The sequence below is a fragment of the Ornithorhynchus anatinus genome, chromosome 21, assembly GCF_004115215.2.
Source record: "Ornithorhynchus anatinus isolate Pmale09 chromosome 21, mOrnAna1.pri.v4, whole genome shotgun sequence".
NCBI lineage: Eukaryota > Metazoa > Chordata > Mammalia > Monotremata > Ornithorhynchidae > Ornithorhynchus > Ornithorhynchus anatinus.
Window position 1 is genome coordinate 23,583,144 of NC_041748.1, and position 17,849 is coordinate 23,600,992.

Here is a 17,849-nt window from a genome sequence, read left to right on the forward strand (position 1 = left end):
GGGAATCAGGTTGTCCCACATGGGGCTCACAGTCTTAATCCCCGTTTTACAGGTGAGGGAACTGAGGCCCAGAGAAGTGAAGTGACTCGCCCGCAGTCACACAGCTGACAAGTGGCAGAGCCGAGATTCGAACCCATGCAAGTGTGGTGGGCCTGGGAGTCGCAAGATGGTGGATTCCAATCCCAGCTCTGCCACTTGTCTCCTGTGTGACCTTGAGCAAGTCACTTCACTTCTCTGAGCCTCAGTTTCCTCATCTGTAAAACGGGGATGGAGTCCGCGAGCCTCATGTGGGACAGGGACTGCGTCCAACCCGATTTGCTTGTATCCACCCCAGCGCTTAGTACAGAGTAAGCGCTCAACGAATACCACCGTGTTCCTAGCCGTCGGGTGGATGAGCGTTCTCATCGATGCAATCGTTTCTTTTCTTTTATTTGCCTCCCCCGGCTCGGTGGGTCTCTTTGTTGCTGGAGGGTCGTTGGTGGAAGCACAGGGTCATTTTTGCCTTCAATTTCTTGGCAAATTTAATACTTGGCCCTACAAGCTGGTCAGTGATAATGATTAGAGAAGCAGCGTGGCTCAGTGGAAAGAGCCCGGGCTTGGGAGCCAGAGGTCATGGATTCGAATTCCGGCTCTGCCACCTGTCAGCTGTGTGACTGTGGGCAAGTCACTTGACTTCTCCGGGCCTCAGTTCCCTCATCTGTAAAATGGGGATTAAACCTGTGAGCCTCACGTGGGACAACCTGGTTACCCTGTACCTACCCCAGCGCTTAGAACAGTGCTCTGTACATAGTAAGCCCTTAACAAATACCAACATTATTATTATTATTAATAATAATAGTTGTGGTGTTTGTTAAGCATTTATTGTGTGTCAAGCGCTGGGATAGACACAAGGCAGGCAGGTCCCGCATGGGGCTCACAGTCTAAGTAGGAGGGAGAACAAGCTCTTGGTAGAGTGCTCTGCACACAGTAAGCGCTCAATAAATACAAGGGAATGAATGGACAGGCATGGAATCCCTATTTTGCCGGAGAGAGAACTGAGTCACAGAGAAGTTAAGTGATTTAGCTTCAGGGAATTAAAGTGGGAGTTAAGACTTAATTACAATTAAAGACTTAATGGGGATTAATTGGATAAGCAGTGTGGCCTAGTGAATAGGGCCTGGGAGTCAGAAGGACCCGGGTTCTTCTCCTCACTCTGCCACGTGACCTTGGGCAAGTCAGTTCACTTCTCTGTGCCTCAGTTACCTCAGCGTTGGGCAAGTGGCTCCACTTCTTTGTGCCTCAGTTACCTCACCTGTAAAATGGGGAGCCCCACGTGGGACAGGGACCGTGTCCAACCCGATCAGCAGGTATCTACCCCAGTGTTTAGTACAGTGCCTGTTGCATAGTAAGCGCGGAGCAAATACCGTCTTTTTAAAAAAGGGTCCAATATAGTGGATCAAGAACATGCCTGGACGTCAGAAGGTCATGGGTTCTAATCCCGGATCTGCCACTTGCCTGCTGTGACACCTTGGGTAAGGCACTTCACTTCCCTGGGCTTCGGTCACCTCATCCGTGAAATGGGGATTGAGACTGGGAGCCCCCTGTGGGACAGGGACTGTGTCCAACCCCATTTGCTTGTATTCAGCCCAGCGCCTAGTACAGTGCCTGGCACGTAGTAAGCGCTTAACCCATCCCGGCATTATTATTATTAGAACTAAGGGACGTGGGCTGCTGTAACTGCATAAGTGAATACTAGAGGTCGCTGTTGGGTTATTAATAATAATAATAATAGTAATAGTGATCATCATCGTCATCTCGGCATCTAAGTCCCTACTCCGTGCCCATCGCTCTCCTGAGCTCTGGGAAAGATTTAAGACGGTCAGATTAGACGGAGCTCCCCGTCGTCCGTGGGCGTCACAGCCTGAACGGGTGGGAGAACCGATAGCGGATCCCCATTTCGCAGGGGAGGTAAAGGAGACCCAGAGAGGTTAAGTGACCGGCTCAAGGGCACGCAGCAGGCAAATGGCGGAGGCGGGATTAGAAGGCAGGTCCTCCCGACTGCCAGGGCCCCCGGCTCCCTCCGCCAGACGGGGCCGCTTCCTACACTTCGGTCTCGGGGGCCGGGCTGGCCGCTGCCCGGCCACCTCACTTCCTCCACGACCTAGGTGTTCCCCGGGGGCCCCCCCCAAGCCCCCGCGGCTCCCGGCCCAGCCCCCCGCCCCCGGCGGAGCCGCTCCAGCGCTCGGCGGCTCGGCCGCAGGCCCCGACTAGCAGAGCGTTTGTGGGATGCCCTTAAATCTTAATCGTATTTATACATAACAGTGAATAATGCGGAGATATTTTTACTCTTTCCGCTTTGTATACAATTGAACGCTCTGCCTGTGGCCTCTTCCACTGAGACGGAGCCCCGGTAGAGAACTCCGTCTCTCTGGTTAAAATCCAAGAACCCGGGCGGGCGTAAACCCGATCCTGTTTTTCCAGATTCCGGAAAGCGGGGGGAGGCGGGGGAGGCCCGGAGAGGGGGGTCCTTGGCGTGAGGCGGAAACGATCCGGGAATCCCCGCGTCGAACGGCCGGGCCCGGGGAAGCCCGCGGCGGGAGGTTTCTCCGGGTCCTCGGATGGGGCATCCGCACCTCGCCCTCTCTTGCTTTGCAGCAAATGTCTCTGCTGGTCAAGGAGTCCATGGCGTCCCTCGGCACCCGGTTTCTGGAGCAGTGCACCCCCACCGACGTCGAGAAGCTGCCGGATGCCCGCCTGCGGGTCACGTGGACCGACGGCCGCTCGGGCGGGCGAGGGACGGACGATTTTGACACCGTGCTGTGGGCCGTAGGTAAACCGGACGGTCGGGGCCGCTCACCGGCCTAGAAACGCCGTCGTCCCGGGGCTTCCGCCGGGGCAGAGCGAGGCCGGGGGAACGGTCCGGGCTCGGGCTGCGAGGGCCTCTGACCGTCGACCCACCGGCCGATCTGGAGGGTTCGTCCGGTGCCGCCTGCGGGCAGAGCGCTGCCCCGAATGCTTGAGAGAGTCCCGTCTAGGTATGGATGGGTCCCTCAGGGAGAAGCAGCGCGGCACAGTGGATAGGGCCTCGGAGTCAGAAGGTCATGGGTTCCAATCCCGGCTCCACCACTAGTTTGCTGTCTGACTTTGGGCCACTTTGCTTCTCTGGGCCTCAGTTACCTCATCCGCAAAATGGGGATGATGACCGTGAGCCCCACGTGGGACACCCTGATTACCTTTTATCTACCCCGGGGCTTAGAACACTGCTTGGCACATAGTAAGCGCTTAACAGATACCGCCAATATTATTATTCAAATGAAGCAGGGCAGGTCCCCCGGTGGAGGCGGGAGTTGAGGAAGGCTTTGAGAATGGGGAGGGCGGAAGTCCGGCGGAAGGCTCCGGGAAAGGGGGAGGGCCCGAGCCAGAGGTCGACACTGAGAGACGAGAAAGAGGTGTGGTAAACAGGTTGGCTTGAGAGGAAGGGAGAGTGGGAGCTGGGGGGTAGTGGGAGAAGAGAGTGCAGGTGTGAAGAGAGCCGAAGGAGGGCTCGAGGCTGAGGGTCTGGCCTTCCTGCTGGATGCGGAGAAGAACGGGACTGGGGGTCGCCGGGGAAACCGTTTTAGAATAACCATCCAGGAGGCCTGGCGACGAACAGGCTGGAGAGCGTGGAGGCCGTTTGGGCCGAGGTCAAGGATCCAAGTCCCGGGTGGAGGGAGGAGCACAGATCCAGGAGCGACCTCGTGTGGGGCGGAAAGAGAGAGGAGTCAAGGATAACGTTGACGGTGTGGATTTGGAAGGAGAGAAAGGGGCGGTGAGGTGGTGGTGGTCGCTATGGGGGTGGGAATATTCATTCAGTAGTGTTATTGAGCGCTTACTACGTGCAGAGCACGGTACTAAGCGCTTGGAATGTACAATTCGGCAACAGATAGAGACGGTCCCTGCCCACTGACGGGCTCACGGTCTAATCGGGGGAGACGGACGGACAGAAACAAGACAACATCAGGCAGTGGAGAGGGTTTGGGAGAGAGAGAAGGTGAAGCGTTCAGCCTTGGAAAAATCAACGAGAATAATAACTGTGGTATTTGTGCTTACTATCTGCCAGGCACTGTTGTAAGCACACGGGTAGATACAAGATAATGGGGTGGAACGCAGTCCCTGTCCCACACGGGGCTCGCGGTCTTAATCTCCATTTTACAGATGAGGGAACTGAGGCCCGTAGAAGCGAAGTGACTTGGCCAAGTTCATTCATTCAATCGTATTTATTGAGCGCTTACTATGTGCAGAGCACTCTACTGAGCGCTTGGAATGTACAGATCGGTAACAGATAGAGACAGTCCCTGCCCTTTGACGGGCTTACGGTCTAACCGGGGGAGAGGGACAGACAAGAACAGTGGCAATAAATAGAATCGAGGGGAAGAACATCTCATTAAAACAATAGCAGATAAGTTCACAAAGTCGACAGATGGCAGAACCGGGATCGGAAACCGGGTCCTCTGACTCCCAGACCCAGGCTCTTTCCACTGAACTACGCTGCTTCCATGTTGAGAGGTTGAGGTGCTGGTAGGACTTCCATGAGGAGACATCCTGGAGGCGGGAGGAAATGCCACTTCGAGGGGACGAAGAGAGCGTGTTTAAGCCCGTCTCCACTTCTTCCTGGCTTTGCTCTAATCCTTCCCCTTCTCCTTGTGGTCCTCCTCTTCCTCCTGACTCGCCTCCTCTTCTTCCTCCTCCTCTCTCCTCCTTTTTATCGTCTCCCCCTCCCTCTCCCACTCCCTGTCTTGAGTCGAGTCCCCTCCACCCTGGCAGAAGGGGAGACCCCAGCCAGGGGTAGGGGCTTATCAGTGGGCGGAGATGGATCACGAAGGGCAAGGCCGTCCGCCTCCGTCGGTCACGTTGGGTGTCCAGCAGGGGCAGGTCCCGGTTCCTCGGATGGTCGGGTCGGTCGTCCCGCGAGGGCAGGGCCGGCTCCTCGGTCCGTCAGGGCGGTCGTCCGGCAAGGGCAGGTTCCGCCTCGATGGTCGGGCGAGTCTTTCGCCCGGCAGGAGCAGATCCCGCCTCCTCGGTTGGTCGGGTCAGTCGTCTCGCAACGGAAGGTGCCGCCGCTTCGATCGGCCGCGCGGTTGCCCAGCGGGGGCAGGTCCCACCTCCTCGGTTGGTCGGGTTGGTCGTCGTCCAGCAAGGGCAGGTCCCGCCTCCTCGGTTGGTCAGGTGGGTTTTGCAGCAGGGGCAGGTCCCGCCTGCTCGATGGGTCGACGCGGTTGCCCAGGAGGGGCAGGGCCTGGTCCCGGCTCCTCAGTCGGTTGGGTCGGTTTTCCCATGGGGGAAGATTCCGGCTCCTCAATCGGTTGGCTTGGCTGCCCAGCGCGGGCAGGTCCCGCCTCCTCGGTTGGTCGGGTCAGTTGTCCAGCGGGGACGGGTCCCGCCTCCTCGGTTGGTCGTTCCGACCGCCCAGGTCCTCTCTCCCTCCAAGTCCACACGCTTTCAGGTGGTGGTGGCCGAGATAGCCTCTTCCCACGTGGACCCGCCCTTCGCTCGTGGCCACCAGCGGGAAGGTTGAGCCCGCCGGGCTCCCGGGCTGGGGCAGGGTGGTATCGCCCCTCTGCCCTCCTCCTCCCTCCTCCTTTTTATCTTCTCCCCCTCCCTCTCCCACCCTTGAGTCAAGAGTCCCCTTAATCCTGGCGGAAGGGGCGCCGCCCCTTCCAGGGGAGGGGCTTATCAGTGGGCAGAGATGGAACCCAAAGGGCACGGCCGTCCGCCTCCGTTCGTCAGGTTGGGTGTCCAGCGGGGGCAGGTCCCGGTTCCTCGGTTGGTGGGGTTGGTTGTCCCGCCTGGTCATAGACCCCTCACGCGGGGACCGAGCCGAGCTCCTCTAGAACTTGACACCCGGCCCCCTGGCATCCCGCTCGCGCCGGCGGACGGAGACGAGTCGATTCCCGGGGCCGGGCGGGGCCGGAGTGGACCCCGGAACTGACGGCCGGTGACAGTGGGCTGCTTTTCCGGCTCTGGGTGGCTCTCCTTTGTGCTCTCCCAAGTGCTCTGCACGGATTAAGAGCTCCATAAATACGATTGACTGATTGAACTCTGTTATTTTGTCTTCTCCCGAACGCTTAGTCCAGTGTTCTGCACAGAGTAAGCGCTCAGTAAATACGATTGACCGGCTGGAAGCCCTGCTTCTCGAAGGAAGCCCCGTTTAGAACCCAGCTGGATTCCTAGCATACTACGAGCTCGTCCTTTAGTCCGTAAGCTTGTTATGGGCAGGGAATGTTTCTGCTCATTCTGCTGTATTGTAATCTTCCAAGCCAGACAGTTGGATTTAATAACGATGTTGGTATTTGTTAAGCGCCTGCTGTGTGCCCAGCACTGTTCTAAGCGCCGGGGTAGATACAGGGTCATCGGGTTGTCCCACCTGAGGCTCACCGTCTTAATCCCCGTTTTCCAAATGAGGTAACTGAGGCCCAGAGAAGTTAAGCGCCTTGCCCAGAGTCACACAGCTGACACGTGGCGGAGCCGGGATTAGAACCCGTGACCTCTGACTCCCAAGCCCGGGCTCTTTCCTCTGAGCCACCCTGCGCGCAGAGCACCGTAATAAATGGGAGAGTACACTATAACGATATAACAGACGTATTCCCCCGCCCACAAGCTCTGCACATAGTAAGCACTCCGTAAATACCGTTGATTGTACTCTCCCAGTGTTTATATCAGTGCTCTGTGCACCGTAAGTGCTCAATAAATACCACTGATTGATGGATCGATTGATTTTTTTTTTCCCCCCCAGCTGTCAGTCTCGGTGAGGTTGTGCGGAGAGCGGCCGGGCCTTTTGTCTCCCCGGTCTTGGTATGGTTTCCTTATCTTTCACCGTAAATGCCAGCTCTGAAAGAGCCTTGTTAGTGTCCGAAGAGGGTCAATTGTCCTCAGAGTCTAGTGGGGGAGGGCCGAAGCGTCTTCCAGGGGAGAATGAGCAAACCCCGGTCAAAGAAAGATTTTTTTTGTCTCTCCCTTTTAATGTGCATTTTCCTACCGAAGACTCAACAAAAGGCAACTTATTTGCTAAAATCCTATTGACTGGGGCTGTTTGCCTTGTACTTAGCCCTAAAAAAACAGTGCAGGGAGGAGGAAAAGGGAAAAGGGGAACTGAAAGGCCGCTTCCTCTCAAAAGGGAGGAAAGGGTGTCCCCTTCGGCCCGCTCTCTTCCCCTGGCCACGGTGTGTCGGGACACTCCCGACGGACGCTTCATTCATTCGTTCATTGAGTCATATTCATTGAGCCGCTTACTTTTCATTCAATAGTATTTATTGAGCACTTACTATGTGCAGAGCACTGTACTAAGCGCTTGGAATGTACAGTTCGGCAACAGATAGAGACAATCCCTGCCCATTGACGGGCTTACAGTCTAATAGGAGTACAGAGCACTGTACTAAGCATCTGGGTGAGTGCGACATAATAAACAGACACATTCCCTGCCCACGACCAACTACCAGTCGAGAGGGGGAGACTGACACGAATAGAAATAAATAAATGGCAGATATGGACATAAGTGCTGGGGGGCCGGGAGCGGGGATGAATAAAGGGAGCGGGTCAGGGTGGCACAGAAGGGAGTGGGAGAAGAGAAAAGAGGGCTTAGGGAAGGCCTCCTGGAGGAGATGGACCTTCCATTAGACTGTAAGCCCATCATTGGGCAGGGATTGTCTCTATCTGTTGCCGAATTGTATATTCCAAGCGCTTAATACAGTGCTCTGCAAATAGTAGGCGCTCGATAAATACTAGTGAATGAATGAATGATAAGGCTCTGAAGGCAGGGAGGAAAATGGTCTGTCGGGTCTGAGGAGGGAGGGCGTTCCAGGCCTGAGAGGGCAAGTGGGCGAGGGTTGGGCGGCGAGATCGAGGGACAGTGCGAAGGCTTATTATTATAAACTGAGTAAGAGCTCAGTTAATATTAATTCTGATATTTGTTAGGCACTTAGTATGTGTCAAGCACTTTCCAAAGACCTAGGGTAGATGTAAGATCATCAGGACCCAGATGGGGCGCTCAGTCTAAGTGTGAGGGAGAACAGGTATTATAATAATGATACAAAATGGTATTTGTTAAACGCCTACTGTGTGCCAAGCACTGTACTTAGCAGTGGGGCAGATACAAGAGAAGCAGCGTGGCTCAGTGGAAAGAGCCCGGGCTTGGGAGTCAGAGGTCGTGGGTTTGAATCCTGGCTCCACCGCTTGCCAGCTGTGTAACTGTGGGCAAGTCACTTAACTTCTCTGTGCTTCAGTTACCTCATCTGTAAAATGGGGATGAAGACTGTGAGCCTCATGTGGTACAACCTGATTACCTTGTATCTACCCCAGTGCTTAGAACAGTGCTCTGCTCATAGTTAGCGCTTAACAAATACCAACATCGTTATTATTATTATACGAGATAACCAGGTCCTACATGAAGCTTATATTCTAGGTAGGAGAGAAAACAGGCTTTGAATCCCCATTTTACACATGAGGAAACTGAGGGCCAGAGAAGCGAAATGACTTGCCCTAGATCACACAACTGGGATTAGAACTCAGGTCCTCTGATTCCCAGGCCTGGGCTCTTTCCATTAGGCCAGGCTGGTTCTCTGGGATTGAGGGATGGATCGAAGACGGTCCCACAGGGCTTTCGGGGTCTCCGGGAAGATCTCGGCCATCCGGGGGTTTCCTCTTACGCCCCGGGATTGGCGTTGGGAGCTGTGGATCCCTTTTTCCGGGGGCATTCCCCAAATCCCCGGGCCCTGGAGATGGAGGGAGGCAAAGAGGGAGGGAGACGAGCTACAGGGTCTTGTGGGAAGCGTCGTCATTCGGTTCACTGGGTCGTATTGATTGAGCGCTTACTGTACTGAGCTCTCCGGAGAGTACAGTACCAGAATAAACAGACACGTTCCCTGCCCACGACGAGCTTGTAGTCTAGACGGGGAGACAGACATGAATATGAATAAATAAATGGCAGATATGGACATAAGCGCCGTGGGGCGGGGAGGGGGAATGAGAAAAGGGAGCGAGTCAGGGCGACGCCGATAGGAGTCGGAGAGGGGAAAGGGAGGACTTAGGGAAGGCCTCTTGGAGGAGATGTGCCTTCAGTAAGGCTTTGAAAGGGGGGAAGAGTCCCTGACTGTCGGATTTGAAGAGGGAGGGCGTTCCAGGCCAGAGGCGGGAGCGAAAGGAGCAAAAGGCGCGGGCTGTCTTGTAGTAGAAAAGTAGCGAGGTGAGGTAGGATGGGGCAAGGTAAGGCAAAGGGACGGTTCTCAGCCTCTACACCGTGCCTTCGGCAGCCCAGCTAGCCGGGGAGCGGTGGAATGTGGTCCCGTCCACCGGGAGACACTCGCCAGCTGCCTGTGGTCAACTGCACTGACAGGTCCTGGGAGCTAGCCGCCTTCACCTTTGACCCCGGGGGCCTGGCGTGGCCCCCGGGTCCCGGGCCCGGCCTTTTCCGGCGTCCTCTACCACCACGTGGGCCGCTTGGCATTTTCACCGAAAGCGGTAGGCGCCCAAGGAAGGGTCTGCCCCGAGCGCTGCCCCTGGGCGCGGGACCCCGTACTAAACACGCGGAGCAGTACGAAGGAAGGGCAGGCCGATCGTCCCCCGCCCACAGGGGCTTCCGCTCCGGCAGGGGACCCACACGCCGACGTGGAAAGTACACGGGCCCGGGAAGCAGGTGACCCGGGTTCTGGGCTCGGCTCCGCCTCTTGCCTGCTCGGTGACCTTGGCCAAGTCACTTAACCTCTCCGGGTCTCGGCTTCCTCCTCCGTGCAGTGGCGAGTCGATGCCCGTTGTTCCTCCTGCTTAGACGGGGCGCTCGTGTAGATAGGATTGGATCTGAAATGATTATCCCGTATCTCCCGCAGCCCTTAGCCCGAGTGAATAAATCGGGCATTATTTTCTTCAGAGGCTTCAGAGGAAATGAAACGGGGTTCGTAGCCAAACGTTTGTCTGGACGCAAATGATGAAGGCAGGAGTAGATAAATCGCTTCCCCCCTCCTGAGAGGCAACAGAAGGGTTGATCATCAGTGATATTTATTGAGCGCTCACTACATGCCGGGCACTGTACTAAGCGTTTGGGAGAGTACGGTGCAAGAGAGGTGGTAGATGTGATCCCTTACCCGCAAGGAGCTTCCAGTCTGCAGTGAGCAGAGAACTGATGAGTTTCTGGGGTCGGAGTTGGAAGGTGTGGGGGATTTCTCAGTCCAGACCGATGACTCCGTTTCCAACTTGAAAACAGTGAGCGCCCGATTAATAACATCGATTGATTGACTGATGGAAGCAGGTCCCCGACGTGATTCCTTAACAGTATGTGAAATTCTTGTCACCAGTAATGCCCGTCTCCCCTTCTAGACTATAAGCTCGTTATGGGTGGGCAACGTTTCTGCTTATTCTGTTCTGTCGTACTCACCCAAGTGCTCAGTACAGTGCTCTGCACTTAGTAAGGGCTCAGGGAATACCACCGAGTGATTGATGAAAGAGTCACGATCTACAGAGCCTGGAAAAGCACGGACAAAGACACCAGCCCCGTCACGGCATCGCTTTAGTCTTCCCGGTCGGAACAGCGATGGAACGATGAAGCGGTGACTGACGGCCGGGGAAAATGCGACCCTCCTATTGGACACTGCCCCCGGCCCGTACGGGTTTCACAGTCCAAGGGGGAGGGAAGGCGCGTTTTACCGAGGAGGAATCTGAGACTCGGAGAGGTCAAGTGACTTGTCCGAGGTCACAGAGCGGGCCGGTGGCGGAGGCGGTACTAGAATCCGGGTCTCGCGCGCCTTTTCCGCCAGCCCTCCCTGCTCCTGGGGGTCTTCTCTTCCCTCTGCCCCTCCCCTCTGGCCCATCGGCCCGCCATCAGCCCACCCCCCGAGGCCGATTTCTGCGTGTTCCAGCAAAGAGCAAAATCTCCTCTTCTCTCTCTCTCTTTTAAAAAAAATCCTATTTGTTAAGTGCTTACTGTGGGCGAGACACTGTTGTAAGCACTGGGCTAGGTACAGATTAATCAGGTCAGATGCAGTCCCTGTCCCACATGGACCTCACAGTCGAAGAAGAAGGGAGGACAGGTAGCGAATCCCCATTTTACAGTTGAGGGAACTGAGGCGCAGCCAAGTGAAGCGACTTGCACGGGGGTCACAGACCAGACAGTTGGCAGAGAGGGGGTGATTAGAACCCAGGCCCGGCTCTCTCCTCTAGGCCACGCCGCTCCTCGCGGCCGAAAGCCGCGGGCTCCCCGGTAAACGTCCCTCCGTCCTGCCCCGCTGCCTCCTCTCGGCTCCCGGGGCCGGGGGAAGGCCCTCTCGCCGCGGGTTTTGAATAACCAAGTCCGTTGTTGGGTCTGGAAACAAAAAACCGGAGTCATTTTTCTCAGCCCTCCCTCGCCGAGAAGGGCTTTGGGATGAAACCCATTAACAGTTAAAGCTGGTTAATTGATGTGCAGGTCCGGGGATGTTTCATTGTTATCCTCTGTGTCAGCACACCCACACCAGGTGTCTTAGATAATACACTGGGAAACCAGTGCTGTTGAGGATTTCCTGTCTGCAGATGTGCCAATTAAAATGCTGATTGAAAAAACTCAGCTCCGAGCCCGAGGGAGCCGGTTAACCAGTTGAAGGCCGAATTCCACTCCGTGTTCCCGGGGCCTGTTTTAGCAGGTGTCTATTAGCGTTGTTACGCGAGGAGCCGTCTTCTGAACTCATAAATGAAACTCCCTTTGTCCCCTCCCGGGGTGAATGTATGGATTTCCACTCCGTATTAATAGTGGGAACTCAAGTGGTAGTAATCGTATAGATCAGCGCTTACCGTGCTCGGCCCACGGTAAGCGCTTTAATAATAATAACGTTGGTATTTGTTAAGCGCTTACTATGTGCAGAGCACTCTACCGAGCGCTGGGGTAGATACAAGGGAATCAGATTGTCCCCCGTGGGGCTCACGTTTTCTAACCCCCGTTTTTACAGTTGAGGCAACTGAGGCCCAGAGAAGTGAAGTGACTTGCCCCAGGTCACACAGCAGACGGGTGGCAGAGTCGGGATTCGAACCCACGGCCTCTGACTCCCAAGCCCGGGCTCTTTCCACTAAGCCACGCTGCTGATTTGCACTCTCTCTTAATAGCAGGAACGCAAGTAGTGGTAATCGTACAGCTCAGTGCTTAGAATAGTGCTCGGCATACGGTAAGCGCTATAATAATAATGTATTTGTTAAGCGCTTACTGTGTGCAGAGCACTGTTCTGAGCGCTGGGGGAGATCCAGGATAATCAGGTTGTCCCACGTGAGGCTCACCGCCTTAATCCCCATTTTCCAGATGAGGTCACTGAGGCCCAGAGAAGTGAAGTGACTCGCCCACGGTCACAAGCAGCGCGGCTCAGTGGAAAGAGCATGGGCTTTGGAGTCAGGACTCATGAGTTCGAATCCCAGCTCTGCCACTTGTCAGCTGTGTGACTGTGGGCGAGTCACTTCACTTCTCTGTGCCTCAGTTCCCTCATCTGTAAAATGGGGATTAAGACTGTGAGCCCCACGTGGGACAACCTCATTCCCCTACGTCTACCCCAGCGCTTAGAACAGTGCTCGGCACATAGTAAGCGCTTAACAAATACCAACATTATTATTATTATTATTATTAAGTGGCAGAGTTGGGATTCGAACCCATGACCTCTGACTCCCAAGCCCTGCCTCTTTCCTCTAAGCCTCGCTCCTTCTCTATACAAATATGATCATTATTATTATTATTATTATTATTATTATTAAGTAGTTTCTCCCACTTCCTTTTGCATCGCCCTGACTCACTCCCTTTGCCCTTCCCCCCTCCTCCAAGCCCCACAGGCCTTGTGTGTTTTATTTTGTATTATTCAGTGTTTATCATGTCATTTTATTTATTTGTATCGATAACCTGGCTCCCCGCCTAGGCTGGAAACTCGTTGTGGGCAGGGATCGTCGCTATTTAGTGTTGTAGCGTACTTTCCCAAGCGCTCAGTACAGTGCTCTGCACACAGTAGGAGCTGAATAAATGCGATTTACTGAATAGATGAATAGTAGTCTCGATGGAATGGATTTACACTCATAGTAATAGTATGGATTACACACTCTAATCGTGGTGGTGGTAATAAGAGGGGGGAAAGCAGTGTGGCCTAGTGGACAGGGCGCGGGCCCGGGACTCAGAAGGATCTGGATTCTAATCCTGCCTCGGCCCCTTCTCTGCCGTGTGACCTGAGGCAATTCACTTCACTTCTCTGGGCCTCAGTGACCTAATCTGTAAAACGGGATTAAGACCGTGAGCCCCGCGGGGGTCACGGACTGTGTCCAGTGTGATTAGTTTCTGTCTACCCCAGCGCTTAGCACAGGGTCCGGAACCTAGCCGGTCCTGACCAAATACCGTAAAAAGGGGATAGTAGGAATGGTGTGGATTTAATAATAATAATAACGGCACTTGTTCAGCGCTTACTATGTGCCAAGCACTGGGGAATAGTAACAGGGTGGATTTAGTCTGCCCCAGTGGTAGAAATAGAAACGCTGTAAATTTACTCTCCCCAGTGATGACCCTTGTATCTACCCCAGCGCTTAGAACAGTGCTTGGCACCTAGTAAGCGCTTGAGCACCTGGAGAAGTGGAAAGAGCCCGGGCTTGGGAGTCCGAGGTCATGGGTTCGAATTCCGCCTCCGCCACTTGTCAGCTGCGTGTCGGTGGGCGAGTCACTTCACTTCTCTGGGCCTCAGTGACCTCATCTGTAAAATGGGGATTAAGACTGTGAGCCTCACAGGGGACAACCTGATGACCCTCTATCTCCCCCAGCACTTAGAACAGTGCTCTGCACCTAGTGAGCGCTTCTCAAATACCAACATCATTATTAGTAGTAGTATTAAAAAATACCACCATTATTAGTATTATTGTTAATAGTAATGACACTCTCTAGAGAAGCAGCCTGGCTTAGTGGCAAGAGCCCGGGCTTGGAAGTCAGAGGTCGTGGGTTCCAATGCCGACTCCGCCACTTAGCAGTTGTGTGACTTTGGGCAAGTCACTTCGCTTCTCCAGGCTTCAGTTACCTCATCTGGAAAATGGGGATTGACTGTGAGCCCCACCTGGGACAACCTGATGACCCTGTATCTCCCCCAGCGCTTAGAACAGTGCTTGGCACATAGTAAGCGCTTAACAAATACCAACATTATTCTTAGTAGTAGTATTTAATGGTATGGATTTACACGCTTCAGTAGTAGTTGGAGAAGGAGCACGGTGGAATGGAGAGAGCCCGGGCCTAGGAGTCAGAAGGTCATGGGTTCTAATCCTCAGAAGGTCATGGGTTCTAATCCCGGCTCTGCCACTGGTCCGCTGTGTGACCTTGGGCAAGTCACTTTGTTTCTCTGGGCCTCGGTTCCCTCATCTGTTAAAGGGGAATTGAGACTGTGAGCCCTCTGTGGGACAGGGACTGCGTCCAACCCGATTTGCTTGTCCACCCCAGCGCTTCGCACAAAACCTAGCACATAGTCAGCGCTTAACGGATACCGGAATTATTAGCGGTAGTAATGGGGTGGCTTAGCACTCTTAAGTCGTAGTAATAGTGTAGATTTAATAATAATAATGATGGTATCCGTTAAGCGCTTACTATGTGCCGAGCACCGTTGTAAGGGCTGGGGGGATACGAGGTGATCGGGTTGTCCCACGGGGGGCTCACAGCTTTAATCCCCACTTTACAGATGGGGGAACTGAGGCCCAGAGAAGTGAAGTGAGTCACCCAGCTGACAGAGGGCAGAGCCGGGATTCGAACCCATGACCTCTGACTCCCAAGCCAGGGCTCTTTCCACCGATCCACTCTGCTTCCGAGCACTGGGGTAGATCCGAGGTGATCAGGTTGTCCCACGTGAGTCTTCATCCCCATTTTCCAGATGAGGGACCTGAGGCACAGAGAAGCAAAGTGACTTGCCCAAGGTCACACAGCGGACTAATAATAGTAATAATGTTGGTATTTGTTAAGCGCTTCCTCTGTGCGGAGCACTTTTCTAAGCGCTGGGGGAGATACAGGGTCATCAGGTTGTCCCACGTGAGCCTCACAGTTAATCCCCATTTTCCAGATGAGGTCACTGAGACCCAGAGAAGTTAAGTGACTCGCCCACAGTCACACGGCTGCCAAGTGGCGGAGCCGGGATTCGAACCCATGACTTCCGACTCCCAAGCCCGGGCTCTTTCCACTGAGCCGCGCTGCTTCTCATTTCCTCCCGCCCTTTCCTGGGCAGGACACGCGGCCCTTGGGCAGACCTAAGTATTTCCCTCACACACGTACACCCAGGTGGGAGTGAAGCCCCCCACCCCGGGATCCCCCCGCTACACCCTAGGTGGACCAGCTCGCTTCCATGCCCACTCCCTTCCCCGGCCCGGCCCCTCTCCATCCCCCGCATGGCAGCAGTGTGGCCTAGTGGATAGAGCCCGGGCCCGGGAGTCGGAAGGACCTGGGTCCTAATCCCGGCTCCGCCACGTGTCTACTCTCTAAACTTGGGCAAGTCGCTTAACTTTTCTCTCCCTCCTCTGTAAAACGGGGGTGAGAATGTGAGCCCCGAGTGGGACGGGGACGACGTCCGACTCGATTAACTCGTATCCACCCCTGCGCTTAGAGCGGTTCTTGGTACGCTGTCAGTGCTCAACAAGTAATAATAATAATGTTGGTATTTGTTAAGCGCTGGGGTAGATACAGGGTCATCAGGTTGTCCCACGTGAGGCTCACAGTCTTAATCCCCATCTTACAGATGAGGGAACTGAGGCGCAGAGAAGCGAAGTGACTTGCCCACAGTCACACAGCTGACAAGTGGCGGAGCTGGGAATCGAACCCACGTCCCCGACTCACAAGCCCGTGCTCTTCCCATTGAGCCACGCTGCTTCTCTAGTGCCAACGTGATTATTACTATTAGTAGGGCGGGGGGCGGGGGGCCTGAGAGGTGGCGTGACATGGCCCCGGGGGCCGCCCGGGCCTGTCCCCCCGAGCCCCCCCCGAGTGGTTTTCCCCAAGTGCGTACTTAGCGGTCAAGAGCCCGGGCCCGTCCTCGCCGGGGTGCATCGGTGGCATCTGGTGCTTCGCACCGCCGCCGAAATCCACGCGTGAGCCGCTAATCCTCCCTACTCCAGAAAGAAAGGGCGGAAAGAAACCCCCCATCACGCTCTGTTTTCCTTAGCGTCTCAACGCTGAAGTATAAAAGACGATCGATTGATACAATAATAGACCTCCAAGGATCTGCCTTAACGCTACAAAAGAAAAGGAAATCTGAGTTAATGCCACCGGTCCTCGCCTCGACTGCGTTGCGAACCCCGTGCCAGCATCCTCCCGGGTCTCGGACCCGGGAACGCGGCGCGCCGGGCTGCGCCGCCCGGGGCCCCGGCTCGGGGGGCCGGAGACGCCGCGGCCCCGGCCCCCGCCGAGGCGACGGGGCCGGGGGGCGGTCCGGTGTCCCCGGACCCTGGCTATCCTGAGGTGAGGGATTCTGTGGCCGGGGACCCCGGCTCCCGCGAGGTGGGAAATTCCGTCCGTGGCTCCCGGCTCCTGGGAGGTGATGAGGGAGAGATGTGGCGTCGCGGGTCCCCGGCTCACGTGAGGGAGGGGATTCTGTGGCCACAGCTCGTTTGAGGTGGGGGATTCCGCGACCTGGATCCCTGGCTCCCGTGAGGTGGGGGAGTCAGGGAAGGCCTTTTGGAGGAGACGTGCCTTCGCTCAGGCGTTGAAGCGGGGGGAGAGGCACCGTCTGCCGGGTATGAGGAGGGAGGGCGTTCCGGGCCAGGGACGGGACGTGGGCGAGAGGTCGGTGGCGAGATAGATGAGATTGAGGTACGGTGAGAAGGTTGGCATTGGAAGAGCAAGTCGTGCGGCCTGAGTTCGTTCATTCAATCGTATTTATTGAGCGCTTACTATGTGCAGAGCCCTGTAGTGAGCGCTTGCGGTGTACAGTTCGGCAACGGAAGGAGACCGTCCCTGCCCAGTGACGGGCTCACGGTCTAATCGGGGGAGACGGACGGACCAAAACAAGACAACATACTCACCATAAATAGAATCAAGGGGATGGACACGTCAGGGTTGTAGTAGGAGAGTAGAAAAGCTCCTTGTGGGCAGGGATAATGGCTACCAACTCTGTCATACTCTCCCTAGTGCTTAGTACAGGGTCTTGCGCGCAGTAAGCGCTCAATAGCTGGTCAGCTGTGTGACCTTGGGCAAGTCACTTAACTTCTCTGTGCCTCAGTTACCTCATCTGTCAAATGGGGATTAAAAAACTGTGAGCCCCGCGTGGGACAGCCTGACCACCTGGTATCCCTCAGCGCTTTGCACATAGTAAGCGCTTAACAAATACCACGATTTTTTTTGTTTTTAATAAATACCATTGATTCACCTACCCACCTCTGCCACTTCAGCTTTCCACTGGTTCTCGTCCTGCCTAAAATGGTACAGGAAAGGAGGAAGGCCGGACTAGGTTTTACGCCTCCACCAGAATGTTAGGCTGTGGACTTGCGAGCAACTCTCTCTGTGGAAGGCGTTAGGCACTTACAGTGTGCTAAGCGCTGGGCCAAGCGCGGGCTAGATCCATTAGAATCAGATCAGAACCAATCCCTGGCCCACAAGGGGCTCACAGGGGAGGGAGAACAGGTATCTTATCCCCAGGCTCCAAAAAAAGAAACTGAGGCACGGAGAACTGAAGTGACTGCGGTAGAGCAGGCCTGGGTTGGAGTCGGGATTATTCATTCATTCACTAGTATTTATTGAGCGCTTACTCTGTGCAAAGCACTGTACTAAGGGCTTGGAATGAACAAGTCGGCGACAGATAGAGACGGTCCCCGCCCTTTGGCGGGCTCACGGTCTGATCGGGGGGGACAGACGGACGAGAACGATGGCAGTAAATAGAGTCGAGGGGAAGAACATC

At 55.2% G+C, this 17,849-nt stretch overlaps 1 protein-coding gene across 2 annotated transcripts in view; it reads left to right on the top strand.

The window, feature by feature from the left end:
* TXNRD2 (thioredoxin reductase 2) overlaps positions 1-17,849 on the top strand; it is a 93,909-nt gene that overhangs the window by 34,892 nt on the left and 41,168 nt on the right. For both annotated transcript variants that reach the window (XM_029049048.2, XM_029049049.2), the window contains one exon: positions 2,635-2,809. In XM_029049048.2, coding sequence (XP_028904881.1) covers positions 2,635-2,809 — 175 coding nt within the window. The remainder of the gene's footprint in view (positions 1-2,634; positions 2,810-17,849) is intronic.